The sequence below is a fragment of the Alosa pseudoharengus genome, unplaced genomic scaffold (assembly GCF_046254945.1).
Source record: "Alosa pseudoharengus isolate Yale_2024_CS ecotype anadromous, Long Island Sound unplaced genomic scaffold, YU_APseudo_1.1 YU_APseudo_1.1_scf_11, whole genome shotgun sequence".
Taxonomy (NCBI): domain Eukaryota; kingdom Metazoa; phylum Chordata; class Actinopteri; order Clupeiformes; family Clupeidae; genus Alosa; species Alosa pseudoharengus.
In genome coordinates this window covers 15527372-15543054 of record NW_027468576.1, presented here as the reverse complement: position 1 = coordinate 15543054, position 15683 = coordinate 15527372, and the positions used below count along the sequence as shown (strand labels likewise).

Genomic DNA, 15683 nt, shown 5'->3' with positions numbered 1-15683 from the left:
TTGGTGCTTAAACCACATCCTTTTATTGCAACGGAATATTACACATTTGGATATATACTCAGTTAATATACAAAAGGGAATATGACTTTAGGCCATTAACTAAAAAAAGAAAACTTTGGCTCTGATGATTAAAAAACGACAAACAGGAGCAAAGTCTAGTGTTCTCTCTGAGGCACTTTAACTAACCCCATCCAGGGTTTACATTCTCCCTCAGTCCCATGCTAAACTCCAAAGGCCAGAGGGCTCTACCAGTCAGCAGACTCCTTGTTGGAAGATGTCCAATGTCACTAGTCTCTGGAAGTCCATAGGCATCCTACAGACGACTGAAGAGCTTAGCAGGAAGACATCGGCACAGCCTCTTCATTATCAGAGGCTTATTATGGGATGAAGCATGTGAGCTTTGTGCTCGTTTCTTTTATGGTCTTTAAAATAGTATGGCAGATAACTTTTAACACTCAAGTGCACTGAAGTTCTGCTTTGTTTCCGTTTCGTGTTCTGTTACAAAACAAGGTCTGCAGTCCGGTTTAATATCCTACAGAGTATCCGTAGTCTTCTAAAGGTGGTACTGTTGTTTTTTGCTGAAGACCTAGAGCTTTTTCACTAGAGTGCAGAACAGGGGAGTCTTTTTTTAACAGAGTCAGAACTGTTGTCTTCAGCGGTGGAATTACAGGGACATTGTTATGAAGATGAACACCATGAGCTGATCTCTTCAGCCTGAGTGATGCTTGGTTTTGCATTAGGTAAAATGGTAAAATTGTTTTGAGTGCAATAGGTGCCCTTGTTATGGTGTCTTCTTGGCACAACAGGCTTTAAGATGGAATGCTTATTGGGGTGCCCCTAAGGACTGTAGTCTCAGTTGTCTAACTGAAACCATATGCTCCCAGTTGGAAGTGTGTGTGTGTGTGTGTGTGTGTGGTTTGGGGGTAGAGGGGGTGGAGGTGCTGTCCAGTCAGTTGACAGTGGGCACCTGGTTCAGGCTATACTCCTTTGCTTTTAGTCTCAAGTTGGCAATGCTGTTGGCCATGTTCATTCCCTGAGTTGAAGTCGTGTTGGCACATGTGGGAGGGTATGTGGCCATGGCACTGCATAAAGAAAATTACAGAAAATGAATTAGCAATCTACAAAAGAAAATCAACCACATTCAGAAGATGAAAATGTGGTAGGGCTAGTTTTTGTAAAGTCATTAAATTCTACCTGAATGATTATAAGGCACACTAAGTCAACTAAAATATTTTAAAGCAAACAACTGGTAAATCTGTGAACAAAGCGTATGCTGAGTGCTCTTGGATAAAAGACTAAAAAGAATCATTCCATGATCAAATAACCTATCCAGGTGCTCCAAGAAGGGTAAGGACAAAACGTATTCTTCCTTGTCCTTACCTTTCTTGGAGTGCCTGGATTGTGCTTTATCAACTATATTTTATTTATCAGATAAAGCTTCCACTGTAGAACAATTCAGGATTTCCTGGTTATCAGGACAATTAGCTATTGCATTGGCATCAATCCAAAGCTGGGGACCCTGTGCTCCATGCACACTACACAGATGCTCCATTATGAGGTAAGTAAACATTTCAGAGAGCTCAGCATGAGCTATCCCCACAGCATATCTCAGTAGGAGTTGTTTTCATATTCTGAGTGCCTATTGAACCAGATGCTGGCAAAGCCCCTTAAGGTCTACCACACCAGATGCTGGAAAATTCACAGCATATACATTTGACTCTGGCAGCTTAAAATATTACAAAACTCAGACTTGCTATTTCCACGTGCATCATCCTTATGCAGATTGTATTAGGTCACATTTGCTGTGGGGAGACAACTTCAGTGCTGGACTGGAGTGTTGGGGTGTTAGATCAATACCTTTCCATGTAGAGATGTGTTGTCTCGCAAACTGAAATTTATGATATTTATGTTATAAGAGAGATCTATTTCAGGAATTGTAGGTTTGGGCAGCATAACTGCTTTAATATCTCACATACAGGAAAGGCAATTGGCAGCTTGTTATGAAATACTATCTCCCTTAGGAAACTGAAGTGCACTGCCTGTACACTAGGCTGTGATTATATCTGGTGAGGTAGGCAGTTGTGCCAAATTCTGATTAAAGACGTTGATGAAGCACCCCTAAAAGCAGCTTTAATCATCTGACTACCTGCTGTCCAACCCAACCCCATCATCTAATCAAAAAATAGAGAAATCACAAGCTTTATTTTACCAGTAAGTACTCCAATAGTGAATTAACTTATTTTGTCAGGGGATCAGTCAAAAACTGCAAATATAATTTCCATGCACCTGGTCCAATGACCACTGCTCTTCATTAGTACAGCAGCTTAAATGTATTTGAAGTCAATGGTTTACAGTGCAGAAAATGGGAATGGTGCTGAGCCACTAAAGATTCTTAAGAGTTTTGTTGCAGAATAATCGTTAAAGGTTCCATTAATCATCATCTGATGGAGAAGTCTTTCAAGAACTCCTCTGGGAGCTATTTGGCAATTGGCTTTAGAGAACTTCTCTCCACTGGGAACCCTACATAAGTAAAATGAAACTCCTAAGCCAATTAATGATTTTTCATGTGGAAAATGATCTGTGCAAAGCTCCTAAATCTTTTAAACAGACCCTTTATCTTTTGAATGGTCCAGTAATCTTTTCCATTCTGGAGTATACGCATAAAGACAAATAGGTACCTGTAAGAGGATGATGACCCCCAGGACAGGTAGTCATTGGGTCTCGGGGCCGGGCGAGGCACCATTGGCTGCTCCACGGTTACATCGCTGGAGAACGACTTGAGAAGCGAAGAATTCTTACTGGCCAGCATGGCTCTCTCGTTTCGTCTGAACTTTGCCCGTCTGTTCTGGAACCACACCTGAGAGAGAGAGAGAAAGTCACAAATGAGCAAAATGGATCCCTCTCAGAGATTATAGATCCACCACTACACCTTTCTCAAGAGGTGAACAGCCTGCTACTCTTGCTGTTATATAATTATGAAATGATACAGGCAGCCTTGAGAACAAAAAGTAGAGTTATTATTATTGTTATTTCCAACAGGTCAGTAATGACTGGCCATGCTGTGTCCATTGGCATTACATCCAAACCAACTGCACAGACACAAACAATCTATTATTCTATCTATTTATTCCGCATCAATACAAATATACAGAAATAAGGTCAGACAGGATGAGATGGGGCCTACCTGCACGCGGGCTTCGGTGAGGTTGACCCGCCGTGCCAGGTCCTCCCTGACAAAGGCGTCAGGGTAGTGCGTGCGCTCGAAGACGCGCTCCAGAGCCTGCAGCTGGCTGCTGTTGAAGGTGGTCCTGTTCCGGCGCTGCTTCCTCTTCTTCTTCTCGTCCGTGGTCAGACGCTCATCTGACGCGGAGGCAATGAGAGGCACATGGAGACATCATTCATAAATGTTTGTCAAGACGGGTATAATCCACATTAGCAAGGTGTTGTGCCTTGGATCAAGACAAGCATTTGTGCTGAGTGGTACAGAACCACAGACTTCCTTCCATTCAGGACTAAATGTGTTCATTTCCATGGAGAGTTATTTTATCTGTAATGCCCAAATTAGATGTGTGAGTGTGTGTGTGTGTGTGAAAGAGAGAGAGCAAAATATCTAAGATCTATCTGAATTAAATGATGATTCCAATGTAATTTATGTGGCAAAGAATGTAGAAATGTGTCAGAAATGCATCAACAGGACATTAACAATAGTAACAATAGGGCTAATGCATGAATGCATCTTGGCGATTGCCAACAATTTGGCAATTCACATATAAAACTTTTTTTTGTTGGTGTGCAGTACCTAAACTTAATACTTTAATTTTAGAAAGTATTAAATGGGGTATGATTGTCATATGGAGTTGGCATCAGGCTGAAAACAATAACTTTAGAATTGGAGCGACCTCGGGAGCAGAAGTGCTCGTGGTCTACTCTAGGAGACTCGTGCTGATGTTGGTCTTTTCAAGCAATGCTCTGACAGTTTTGGCAAGCCTCGATTGTTTTATGAGTCTTTCCTGATCCCATCCACATTATAAGAGCAAGCATAACCTTGCAGTAATTAATGAGCATAGAGCCAAAAGAGACTTGGTACATGTGAAATCGTGACCACATGTACGATTTTCCCATGATGATCGTCCTCCCAAAAAACTGCAGGCTAATAATAATATATTGATATTAGCAAAACATGAACACTATAATTAATCAACTCATATTATATACAGTTTGTTTTGTCAAAAGAAAGCGGCCTTTAGCAAATAAATATTGTTTTAAAATATAGACCTAGTGTATATTTATCAGATTTAAGGTTAATATGGAATTTAGTACGCAGGCTCTGATACAAGCCATTTGGTGGTATGTGTAATGTTGTAGCTCCATTCAACTTTAGGCTATTTAATCTCACTTAGGGAAATGTGTTATTATATGTGTCATAATAATTATCAACACACGTCTAAATAATTTAGGGCTTATCAAAGCATATTTCTGAAGGCCTATTTCGTAGGCCTATAGTCATGCATAGGGCTACTTTTTGTTTTGCCAAATTAAAAGCAAATCTAGGCCTATATTTTGCTTCAGTGAACAGAACACTGATATTTCTCGTTGGTAAAGTGCGCCCAACAAGCATCAAGTTATTACCAAATGTTCTAATCCTTTCAAAAAGGTGAGCGTCAGGACGCAGGGGGAGGGCGGGGGGACACTCCGTGAGATTGGGTCCGCTCATTCCAACATTCTCACATCAATCAGCACCAAGATCAGCTCATAAAACCGGTGCGCGCATGAGGATAAACATATCTGTGACCAATCGATTCGCTCGGAAACACCCATGCAATAGGGGTAAATGCGCAAGAGAATACAATATTTCACCTGAGTGTCATGCAGACCCTTAAAAGTAACCAGGCACATAGCCTACAATGGTATTTAGCAGTTTATGCAGCTTTAGTCAATACAATTTAGAGGATCACTTTTCTGTTGATGAGGTTGATGATGGCAATGACGTTTTACACAATCATAATCAACTGTATGGCACCCAAACTGGCTACTTATGTTAAAATAAAAAATAAAAAAACAGATGATTTTAGGTAGAACAGTGCATTGACATCCGTAATGTAAATTTTATTTTTTCCGTAGCCCTGAGGGAAATATGATAGAATAAATCAATAATGCTCATATTTCATTAAGACAGACAGTGAATCTGCAAGCATCATCATCACATTAATAATTCACACAGATAGCATGAACTGATTGGAGATTATAAAACGAATTTGGCTATTCTACAAAGTAGCCTAATCTACAACGCAACTGTCAAAATGAATCTATATTTATACCCCCAAGACAATTAATGTTTTTATATCAAGGAACGTTTTATTTTTTATTCAACCTCCGTGACCAGACAGGTGGCCTAAAACAATTCATGGGTTGAGAACAAATCTTAAGTTAATTATTCTACCACTCCCACGTAAGTCATTTGAGTCATGATAATTGCTAGCCTATGTTGTTGGCTGTCATGTATCTGGGCTGCAGCAACTGATGGATGGAAGGAATCGTCTCGTCTTCCTGGCCCTCAACAAGGTCTAGCCTAATTTCTGAGTTCGTAAAGCGTTAGGCCGATATAGCCTAGTTCGCATTAATTCATAGTAGGCCTATAGCCTACTTCTAGAGTATGTGAAAATGTCCTTACTATCTGAATGAGTCGTCAGATAAGTTGCTGTAGAAATTAAATCAAATTCTCAGTAGCCTATAGGCCTATTATAACTCATAAACATAATCCATTATGGGAACAATCTGTTGATTTTTTTCTAGACATTCGCAAAAATGTGCCATAGTTGATTCTCAAAGAGAATAGGCTAGGAAATGCATGTTAAGCCTATTTGTCACCTTTATGGCAAATAAATGCCATGGCATGACATTTAGTCTACGTTAAATAGACTACTGTTAGATATCAACTAAATAGGCTAATGTTGATATTATTATGTAGACTACAGTAGCCTACTACAATGCCCTGTAGTTGACAATACAGGCGAATGCCTGCATGACATTCTCCAAACTCACTTTCTTGTTGTGCTGTGTCGCTGCCGCTTGTTAGACCGGGAGACTCCAGCATATTCCGACCCGACTCCCCCGTGTTGTCCTCCGTCTGAGTTCCAACCATCTCACGGGCTTCCTCTAGATCCAACAGGTGACTTACTGAAAAGTTTTTTTTAGCCTGCAAATGTTCCAGGTTAGCGGTGATCGGACTTTCGGTGCGGCAGGGCAGCGTGGCTTGTCTGTCCATTACAGGCGCATAGCTAGAAGTCATGACGCAGACTAACCTTACAATAGTATAACACCAACCAAACTGTATTTCAGTAAGAAGACATTTTCACTTTGAACAGGAAAAAAAGAATCCGAATGTAACTTCAGCAGCGACTTCTCAGCATCTTTAGTCCAGCTTGGCGCAGACGTCACAAGCAAGTTTTTGACATTTCAATTTTTGAAATTTCAACTTTTTTTAAAATGCTAAGGCACTACGCTTAACGTTCCTGGTTCAGGCATTCTGTTGTTGTTGCTTTAGTAGGAAAGACTGTATATGAACCAAATGCAGTCCTCGAAAACGTCTCAATATGTGCGCGAGCCTCGCCCTTATGAGTTCGCAATTACGGAATGCTCTCGTGTGTTCATTGCGAGCAGTGTTCGAGAGGGAGATGAGATGTTCGGCTGCGGAAGTGATGAAGTCCGGCAGAGGCGCGTGTAGCGAGAGAGGCCGAACCCTCTGGGCTCTCCTCGCGCCTGTACTGTTGAACACGCGCGAGCTATTAGGTCCCCTGGGAAAGTAATTGCGATGCATGAAACGCTCATTACGCGCCTAAGCTTTTGAGCCTCTCTCGTCGCTTTACAGGCGCCCCTTTCCATGCCCACAGAATCCCACCCTCACGCAACCCATCGCTAATAAAACACACTTTTTTATCCACACAAGTCATTCATCAGCAGTAGCCTATGGCAAGGGGTGGGGGTGACTTAATTTTCTTTGTATGGGTAAACTGACAGTAAGGTTAAGTGGTGAATTAGGGTTTGGATTACTGACTACAGACACAGCACCCACATAGCCAAACAATGTGGAAGTTCAAGGCTCAACCCTCACACAGGCTAATTTAAACAAACATTATGAAGGAATTCCTTTTACATTTCACTGTTTGTTTTCCATCTTTTCTTTTTAATTTCTTTCTTTTATTTTTTGTTTTAGTCCTGAGAGAAGCCACATCATTTGGCCTATACATAATACAGTGATTCTACTGTAGTTCTGACAGGAAATTTCTCACTGGGGTCCGACAGTTCGGGCAACACCCCCATTTCAATCTGCGAAAAGAACCCATTGATGTCATCAAAGAGCCGCAGATTGAAAACAGATGTGCCGGCCCTCTCCCGTCCTCTGCGTATTTTTAATTAAGGTCGGATTTGGTTGACTCTTGGTCATTACCTTCATCTCATGTTCTGGCCGTTTTCTGCAAGAATATAAATCTTGACCAGAATCTATGTCGCCATGTGGCACTATAGCAGAAAGTTCCTACCCTCGACACAAATCTGCAGACTCAGCCTGAAAATGAAGTGGGCCTACAATTTTACCACTAGGCACAGCAGTTGCTTTTTAAAAGTTATCCATATAAAGGGTAGATAGACTGCTTTTCATAGCAGTAAGGACGGGCCCTCATTTTAGTTTGAACCAAGTCAAGTTACATACAAGGTAAAAATGTATCAATGAATCATCTTGGACCTATTCTGATCCCAAACTCATTTCAGATCTACCGAAAAATTGTTCAAACGTAGGCCTATGCGTAAACATAAAGGCCTTTTTGGCTCTGCTATTGTTTTTATAAAAATGGATATCTCCACACAATGGACCATGCTTTAATGGGTCATTTGCCTATATGGGTTTATCATTCGGCATATATTCCTTTTTAAATTTTTTTTTTTTTTTAAATGCACATTAAGCCTAGTCAACTTCACCTCGACTAAATCGTATCGTAACACATTTAGCAAGATTATAGCAAAGCTATGCCTATAGGCCTACTTTAGTTTATCAACCGTCTCTGATTATAGGCTACGGCCTGAGTGATTGGGGAGGGATGCTGCACCTAAAACCGTTATTTCAGCAGCCCATCTGAGGTTCAACACGTTAAACTATTTAACCAAGAATATTTAGCCTTAAATAGCCTATCTAATATCGTCTGATAATTTATTTCGCACCGCATAGGCTACGGTGTGAACGTAGGCCTACTGTGATATTCAGTCTGTGGGCTGTCTTATTATGAAGAAGGCGCCTGTAATTTCAGAGTAGGCTGTAATCACTTATTGTGTCCATCCATTTTCAATGCAATGCAATGGGAAGAATCCGTTTCAAAGTAGACTAATTATTTCGTTATGTAAAGAGATTCCTCATAAGCACATGCGACCCATAGTAGGCTAAATGTTTATGTAATTGTAGCCTATTGTTCTTAAAGACATTACTGCAAAAATAACGATAAGCCTAAATAAAAGTGTAGGATAAGTGATTGAACCTATTAAAAATGTTTGACCGTAATCGTCAATTCACGAGTCATATTGGATGGTTAACACTTTAGACTAGGCCTATAAATCATTAGGCTTAGATTTAAATATTTCGACGTTTGTATCTCAATAATTCTAATAAACTGTGGATAATTGAACAATGTAATAAAACCTAAATATTGGCGATAAATACATATAGATAGCCTAGACACATTCCATTAGGCTGTATCTTAATATTTGCATAGGCTAAATAGAATGATCTCTTGAGTAATTTTGAGAATTAGTCTATTCCTGTGCTTATTTCTGAGGGCAGGGATACCAAGAATTAATGTTATTATGATCAGCCTAACAAGATGAACATCTTTTTAGTTTGATTATTTGCTGTTCTTTTTACTGTTGCCATATTAATATTGCAATTTGGTTTTGTATAGGATAGCCTAATTTGCCATTGACATGTTTTGCAGAAATATGTTTTGCATTATTATATCGATAGGTGGCGCTACAGCAGGTCCAGCATGTGTTCAAAGTCTTGAGTAGTAGAAGCAGCCTCTGCTTGTTTTTTTTAGTTTGTCTCAGTTATGTTAATTAAGTGTGAAAAAATATTAAGTATGTTACATGCCAAGAAAATCTGTCAATTTAACTGAATTTATTGCCACATCAACACACAGCACTTGTCACTCAAAAGTAAGTTCAATTAGTCTTAGATGAAAAAATTAGTTATTCTAGGGGGTAAAAACTTCTAATCCAAACTAAGGTATTTCTAGAAGTGTGGTACATTATTGCTGTAAGATGGTTCTGATGTGTATCAAACAAATGCCTGTCTGCAAACAACATCAAGTTTTATTACCATAAACTGACTGGAATACTCATTAATTAAAGGACCACCACAGGCCATAGGACTAGTCACAACAGCAATTAGGTAGCCTAACTATATGTGTTCTGCTGCAGATGTTTATGTAACATGTGACGTTTGGTACAATATATTTATTTGTTATATATGAAATGCATTGTGGATGGTAGAAATATATTAAACTATAGATTAAAACTTATTTGTAAAACTTATTATCATGTCACCATATTAACAACAACAATACAAAATCACAATTTTAAGAGATTGCTCTTTTATCATTATATTTTTTCACTGGGAAGGAATAGCTAGGTTTGAGATACTAGATTAATTTCAGTCTTTCTTTGTTGAATAGGCTGTATCATGAGTGTATTAAACTGTGAGCTCTGAATCGTGTATCAAATCAAATCGTCAGATGACTGTATCATCACACCCAGAAGGCATAGTCACATTGCAGTATGGCTCCAGTGCTGAAATAGGATGATTTTATGAATATCTTTAAAGTGTGTCATTAAGCAGGCTGTATAGCAATAAACAACAATCATGAATTTCACTTTTTCACTTTTTGTATATTTATAAATATTGAAAATACTATCAGTGTGTGTGTGTGTGTGTGGTTCTTTTTGTACTGAAGCAGTAGAAGGAGGGTTTTGGTGGTCAGCCTTTGATATTGGCAGCATCTGAGAAAGGAACGACATTGTGAACTGTGATTTATGCTCTCTTAAACACTTCCACACTTTTCAGAGTGCAAATCAGCAGCCTTCCTTTTCAACAGGCGGCTCACAAATAATATCGCTTTGGCTTTTCCGCTTGACCACGAGACAGACGGGTGAGTGACTCTCGGTGGCTCCATCAGGCCCGTCTGACCCGGGACCATCCCCGCTGATGTGGCCGGCCCACATTCCACCCCTCCCACCAGGGGCCTCACTTGTTGAAAATTGGGCTCATTCTTATATTAACCCTGTGACCCTGTGACCCCTGCCGAACTAAAGCGCTCGGGGACTAATTGATGAGCGCTGCTCGGAGGAACGGGGGAGAACACGAAAGATAAACACCAGGAGAGGAAAAGGGGGGAAACGGGTAGCGTGGACGGGATGGGCGAGCGGTCGACGCGGAGGGAAACGAGATGGGACTCTGGACGGGTCATTTATTAATGCAGAGAGGCAGGCAATTAAGTGGACTGCTGAGTGTGTTGATACAGAGAGGGGATGGGGTCAGGGAGGTCAAGAAGGAAGTGAGGGACAGAGATGATAATGAAATGAGAGACATAGTTTGTGTGTGTGTGTGTGTGTCTGTTTGAGAAAGAGAGGGAGAGAAAGAAAGAGAGAGAGAGGAGGGAGGGAGCTGATCATTAATTCAACCCCTTAACCTTAGCTTCTAATCAAATATGAAGTTTAGGCATAATATCACACACACACTCTTTCTCTCTCTCACACACACACACAAACACACAGTGGGGCTGATGGAAAACATCTGAACTCAGCAGTGAGACGAGGCTTTCTCACCATAAAAATATGATAATAATGTTTTTCACACTGAATACATTATGGTAATGTCAGGACAAAAGCCATCTGTTTCTGCCAAATCTTGCAAATCTAAAAGCATTCAAAACAAGACTGTTCTCAAAAAAGTGTCAAGGCAATTTCCATCATTCAAACTGTTTTCATTAAACTGGTTTCAATGTTCTTCTAAGTCTTGTTTTAATTCATCCACCTCAGTGTCAAAACAGCATTATTTACTTTGAACGACACTAATTACACCTCTGCTTTCGCCAATGCTGTAGTGGCGCTGTAGAGTTTTTTTGTTGTTTGAACTCAGACTAATTTCCTAATTGAGAAACAGCTTTAAATGGTATTCACGCTCTTCAGACATCTGCTACGAGAAAACTACTGTATTTAAGCACTGTATGTGTGTGAGTCTTCTCTCTCTCTCCTGACCACTGACTGAGTCCTCTCCAGAGTATCAATTACAACCTCATCTGGTTCAGAGTGTGCAACTGTGGATGTGATTTTGTACTGCTTTATATGAGGAGCTATAACTTCATGCATTAGTGTGTGTCGCTATAAAGTTAAGGCTTTTGCTTCTTGGATCAGGATGTATGACGTCACATAGAGTAATGAGGCTTTGAATCACACCATAAACCTTAATGTATGGCAATGCAATGCATGACTAAGAGACAATTTATAGTAGAATTCTATCAGAATAGATTTCTGCCTCTTTGGTGAGTGTTCATCTGTGAATGTGGATGAGATTTAAGCTTGTTAGACATTGTTTCAAAACTGCCTTGCCTTGAAAACTGTCATACTTTCTATCAGCAGCAGCTACACTTCTATGGGTTATTGATTTCAACACCCTGAGCCGTTTGTACATAAACAAAAAGAAAAGGAGAGGCAGAGGGCACACATATATTTTTCCTCCCTCTGAAAGTGACTCGGATTTGAGCAAAACATTGCATTTAGGAGCAGTTTGAAAGGTTTCATATTTTCCGCTCTGCGTGTCCCGGACATTTACAGTTGGCGTTGCAATATGAGTGGGCCTGAAGGGAGGTGCTTTGAAGTGCCTGCGGTGTTGCCACATCTGCACGCAACATGTTCTTGCAGGAAGGGGGGGGGGGGGGATTGAGGGAGGGAGGGGGCAGGTCACGTGACAATGAACAACATTCCTTAACTCTTTGCAGAATAAATGCATAAGGAATAAATCCCAATGTTGAACACCAGAACTCACTGGGATATGGCTGTGTTGGTTTGCGCAGACAAATGGGGATCATGTTGGTTCATTCCCCCTCCATGCCTGAAGTTTGGAGACTTGTAGTTTTATCATGGAAAAAAATTGGTTCAAATGAGACTTGTGGTTGTATTGGCGGTAATTTGCTGTCTAATAAAGTAATGAGCTGAAAAATGTATGCCAGACTGCATCTTCAGTGTACTCATGACAGTCAATATTCAGCCAAAAGTCCGACACTTACTCACCTCTCGGTGCCAAAGATCCACCCCAATATTCAATGGATAATGAAACCTTTGTTCCTCCCTTGAAAAAATGAGAACAAAACAAAATGAAAACAAATGGTACCAAAACAGACAATGTGCAAGAAATACATGGGGAGGAGTTGTTCAGTGATGCCAGTAATGCGTTACTTAGTAAGGCATTAGTCTATTTTGACCACTTTTCTCGGTAACGAGTAATCTAACGCGCTACTATTTACAAACCAGTAATCAGATTAAAGTTACTTATCTAAGTCACTGTGCGTTACTATTTTTGTCATTTTCCTTAGTAAAAAGATATATTCTTTGCTTTCTTCTTGTCTGGGGATTAAGGTCATGTAGGCTATAATCACGTTTTCAGCATGAAGACAACTCACGTGTAAAACCACGCAGCGACACAAACGTAAACAACAATGGAGGAAGGAGAGAGATGCACATTTTATCTACAGTCATTATTATGACCGCCGCGCAGCGAAGGTTTAGTCAGATTTTTTTTAATTTTTTTTATTTTTTATTTTTCGCATGTCCAAATTTCCGTCAAGGATTCCCGGGACACTGAAAGACCGGGGTAGACGAAACTTGGTGGGCATGTAACCCCATATGGATAGCATGGATAGCTATGGGCAGACACAGTTTTCTGTGAATATCTCGAGAACCGTAGGGTTTAGGAGGACCATTTTTTTTGTATGTTGATCTCAAAGGGCCATGTCAACCCATTCCATAACCACTCATTTCATGTATAGCGCCACCTAGTTAAACACAAAAAAGTAAAAATGAGGTGTTGTAATCGCAGGTATCTGTGACCTAACATAGTCAAAACTGCACGAAATTGGAAGTGTAGGATCATTATGACACCCTCTGAATGCACGCCAAGTTTCGTGGAATTCCGTTCATGGGGGGCCACACAATAAATTAATTTATGTAACTATATACCAACTGACCTAACATAGTCAAAACTGCACGAAATTGGAAGTGTAGGATCATTATGACACCCTCTGAATGCACGCCAAGTTTTGTAAACTTTCGTTCATGGGGGGCCTTACAATAAAATAATTTATGTGTACATTTAGTGACCGTACACCAACAAGGATTCCCGGGACACTGAAAGACCGGAGTACACGAAACTTGGTGGGCATGTAATCCCACATGGATAGCATGGAACCATCATTTTTGTGTGAATATCTTGAGAACTGTAGGGCCTAGGATAACCATTTTTTTCCGTATGTTTGCCTCCAGGGGTCATGTTAACCCATTCCATGTGCACACATGTGCATAAACAGATACACACGCACACACATACATTCACAGTAATCATACGTATGACACATACTCACACAGTAGACATATGTACGCATGCATGCACATGCACAAACACACATACGCAGGCAAACACACAAGCACGCACACACACACACACACACACACACACACATAAACATAAACGTGTACACGCACACATGCACACAATTCAAGAATTTCTCAGAATTATGAACAGGCAAGATGGGGGTGGGGTTGTATAAAATTAATTTTACATGTGAAATCTATGAACTAATCATGTTTTGGTACTTGTTGTCTAGCAGATACCAGTGAGAATTGAGTGTGGATAATGCAATTTAGTGAGACAGAATAATATAGGCCTTTCAGCGTGATTTCTTTTTGTGGAAAAAATGTGCTGGACTGGGCGGCGGTCATATTTTGTACCGATCTGCAGTACATCTAGTTTTGAGTTTGTTTTGGGTCTGTTTTGCTAAATCAACCAATCAGCTTTCAGTGTAGGTGGGCTTATATCTCTTTTCTCCCGAACCTAATTAATCAGTTCAGTCAGTGTAGGCTATCTTGGAACAGGAGCGTCATGGCAGAGTCAGTGCCACTCAAAAAAGAACATTTAAGACCTATTTCACATCAGATTACACAAAAGTGTACCCAATTGTCTCATAAGAGTAAAACATAATGATAGTCTTGCACACTGCACTGTTTGTAATAGTGACTTAGCATTGCTTACGGCGGGTTAAATGATTGCAAAAGACTTGTTGAGGTGAGTTTAACAAGTGTAATTTCATTTGCATATTATTCAGGCCTATACTAGATGGCTAGTTGCCAAGGCTACATGAAAAGGCCAAACTACCAAAATCTACATATTTTACTATCACAATTTCTATCAATAGGCCTTCCTTATTTGGTGTACTGACTAGAGATTATTGAACAAACATCTGAATTTCAGTATCTAAGTAGGTTAGGTTGGGATGTCTGCTATACACTGTTAAAATGCACTTCCCGTATAGTGAGTATTGGCAAAACCGGTTATCATTTTTATGTTGAGGCGGTGGGGGTGTTGTCGGCAGCTGCAGAAAGTAACTAATAAAGTAACTTGTAATCTAACTTAGTTACTTTTAAAATCAAGTAATCAGTAAAGTAACTAAGTTACTTTTTGAAGGAGTAATCAGTAATCAGATTACTTTTTCAAGGTAACTGTGGCAACACTGGTTGCTATTTTAACAAATATAAAGGCATTTTAACAGCCCAAACTATACACTAAAGTCACATTCAATTCGCCTTATTCACACGGCGTTCACATGGTGTAAACCAAAACGAGGCTACTGGGTACACTTACTATATCATTAAAGGAAAATTCCGGTTTTTAGCACTTTAAGGCCCTTTTCTGGTTTGTTTTGGATGAACTAAAGTGGTGGACACCGAAATTTTGACGATTGGTCCTGTCTCGACTTTTCTGACTCGTTTTGAATCGCCTTTGACTTCTCAGGGTGGCTGGCAATGGGCATACTGTAGTAGGCTACTCAAACATGTCCTAAAACAACCCTTAACGTTCGTTTTCAAAACTGTGCAACTCAACGACTGGTTAGTGGTGTTCGTTGATTATTAAAAGCAAATATATCGGCGCAATGTATGATTTCCAGCCGTCTTATTTGCTATTGTGGAACTATTCACAACCGCTTAATATTTGAACCTGAAGCATATGGTGGCGCAGCTATCAACGTGCAATGAGTCTTCCAACAGAAATCAATGGGATTTTACAAAATGGCAAATAAAACACGACAGAAACTGTATTTCGCTACGCTACTTGTTTTGGAACATCAACGAACACCACTAACCACTCATGAACACATGACACTGTCATGACACATGAAACCTAACCCTAACACCTAACCCTAATCTCTAACCCTAACTCTAACTCTAAACCTAACCCTAACCCTAACCCTAATCCTAACCCTAACTTGTTATGACAAAAACCGAATGTCACTTAATAAGTGTTATGTCATAAACGTTTATGAGTTGTTTATGACACGTTCATGACAGTCTTCTTACATCGACACTGTAAAGTG

General features: G+C 40.0%; 1 protein-coding gene across 1 annotated transcript; it reads right to left on the bottom strand.

The window, feature by feature from the left end:
• Nucleotides 1-6926, bottom strand: LOC143114850 (paired mesoderm homeobox protein 1-like). The gene is made up of 4 exons (XM_076276669.1): nucleotides 6043-6926; nucleotides 3185-3360; nucleotides 2679-2857; nucleotides 1-1082 (listed from the first exon to the last, which is right to left on the bottom strand). Exons 1-4 carry the CDS (start codon nucleotides 6287-6289, stop codon nucleotides 950-952), a joined length of 735 nt encoding a protein of 244 aa, XP_076132784.1. The 5' UTR covers nucleotides 6290-6926; the 3' UTR covers nucleotides 1-949.
• Nucleotides 6927-15683: the final 8757 nt, after the last annotated feature.

Coding starts and splice junctions, on each gene's coding strand:
- LOC143114850 (XM_076276669.1), bottom strand. CDS start 6,289: ATGACTTCTAGCTATGCGCCTGTAATGGACAGACAAGCCACGCTGCCC. Junction 3,361..6,042: donor CGACACAGCACAACAAGAAA/GTGAGTTTGGAG, acceptor CCTCCGCGTCAG/ATGAGCGTCTGACCACGGAC. Junction 1,083..2,678: donor GGGTCATCATCCTCTTACAG/GTACCTATTTGT, acceptor TTCTTTATGCAG/TGCCATGGCCACATACCCTC.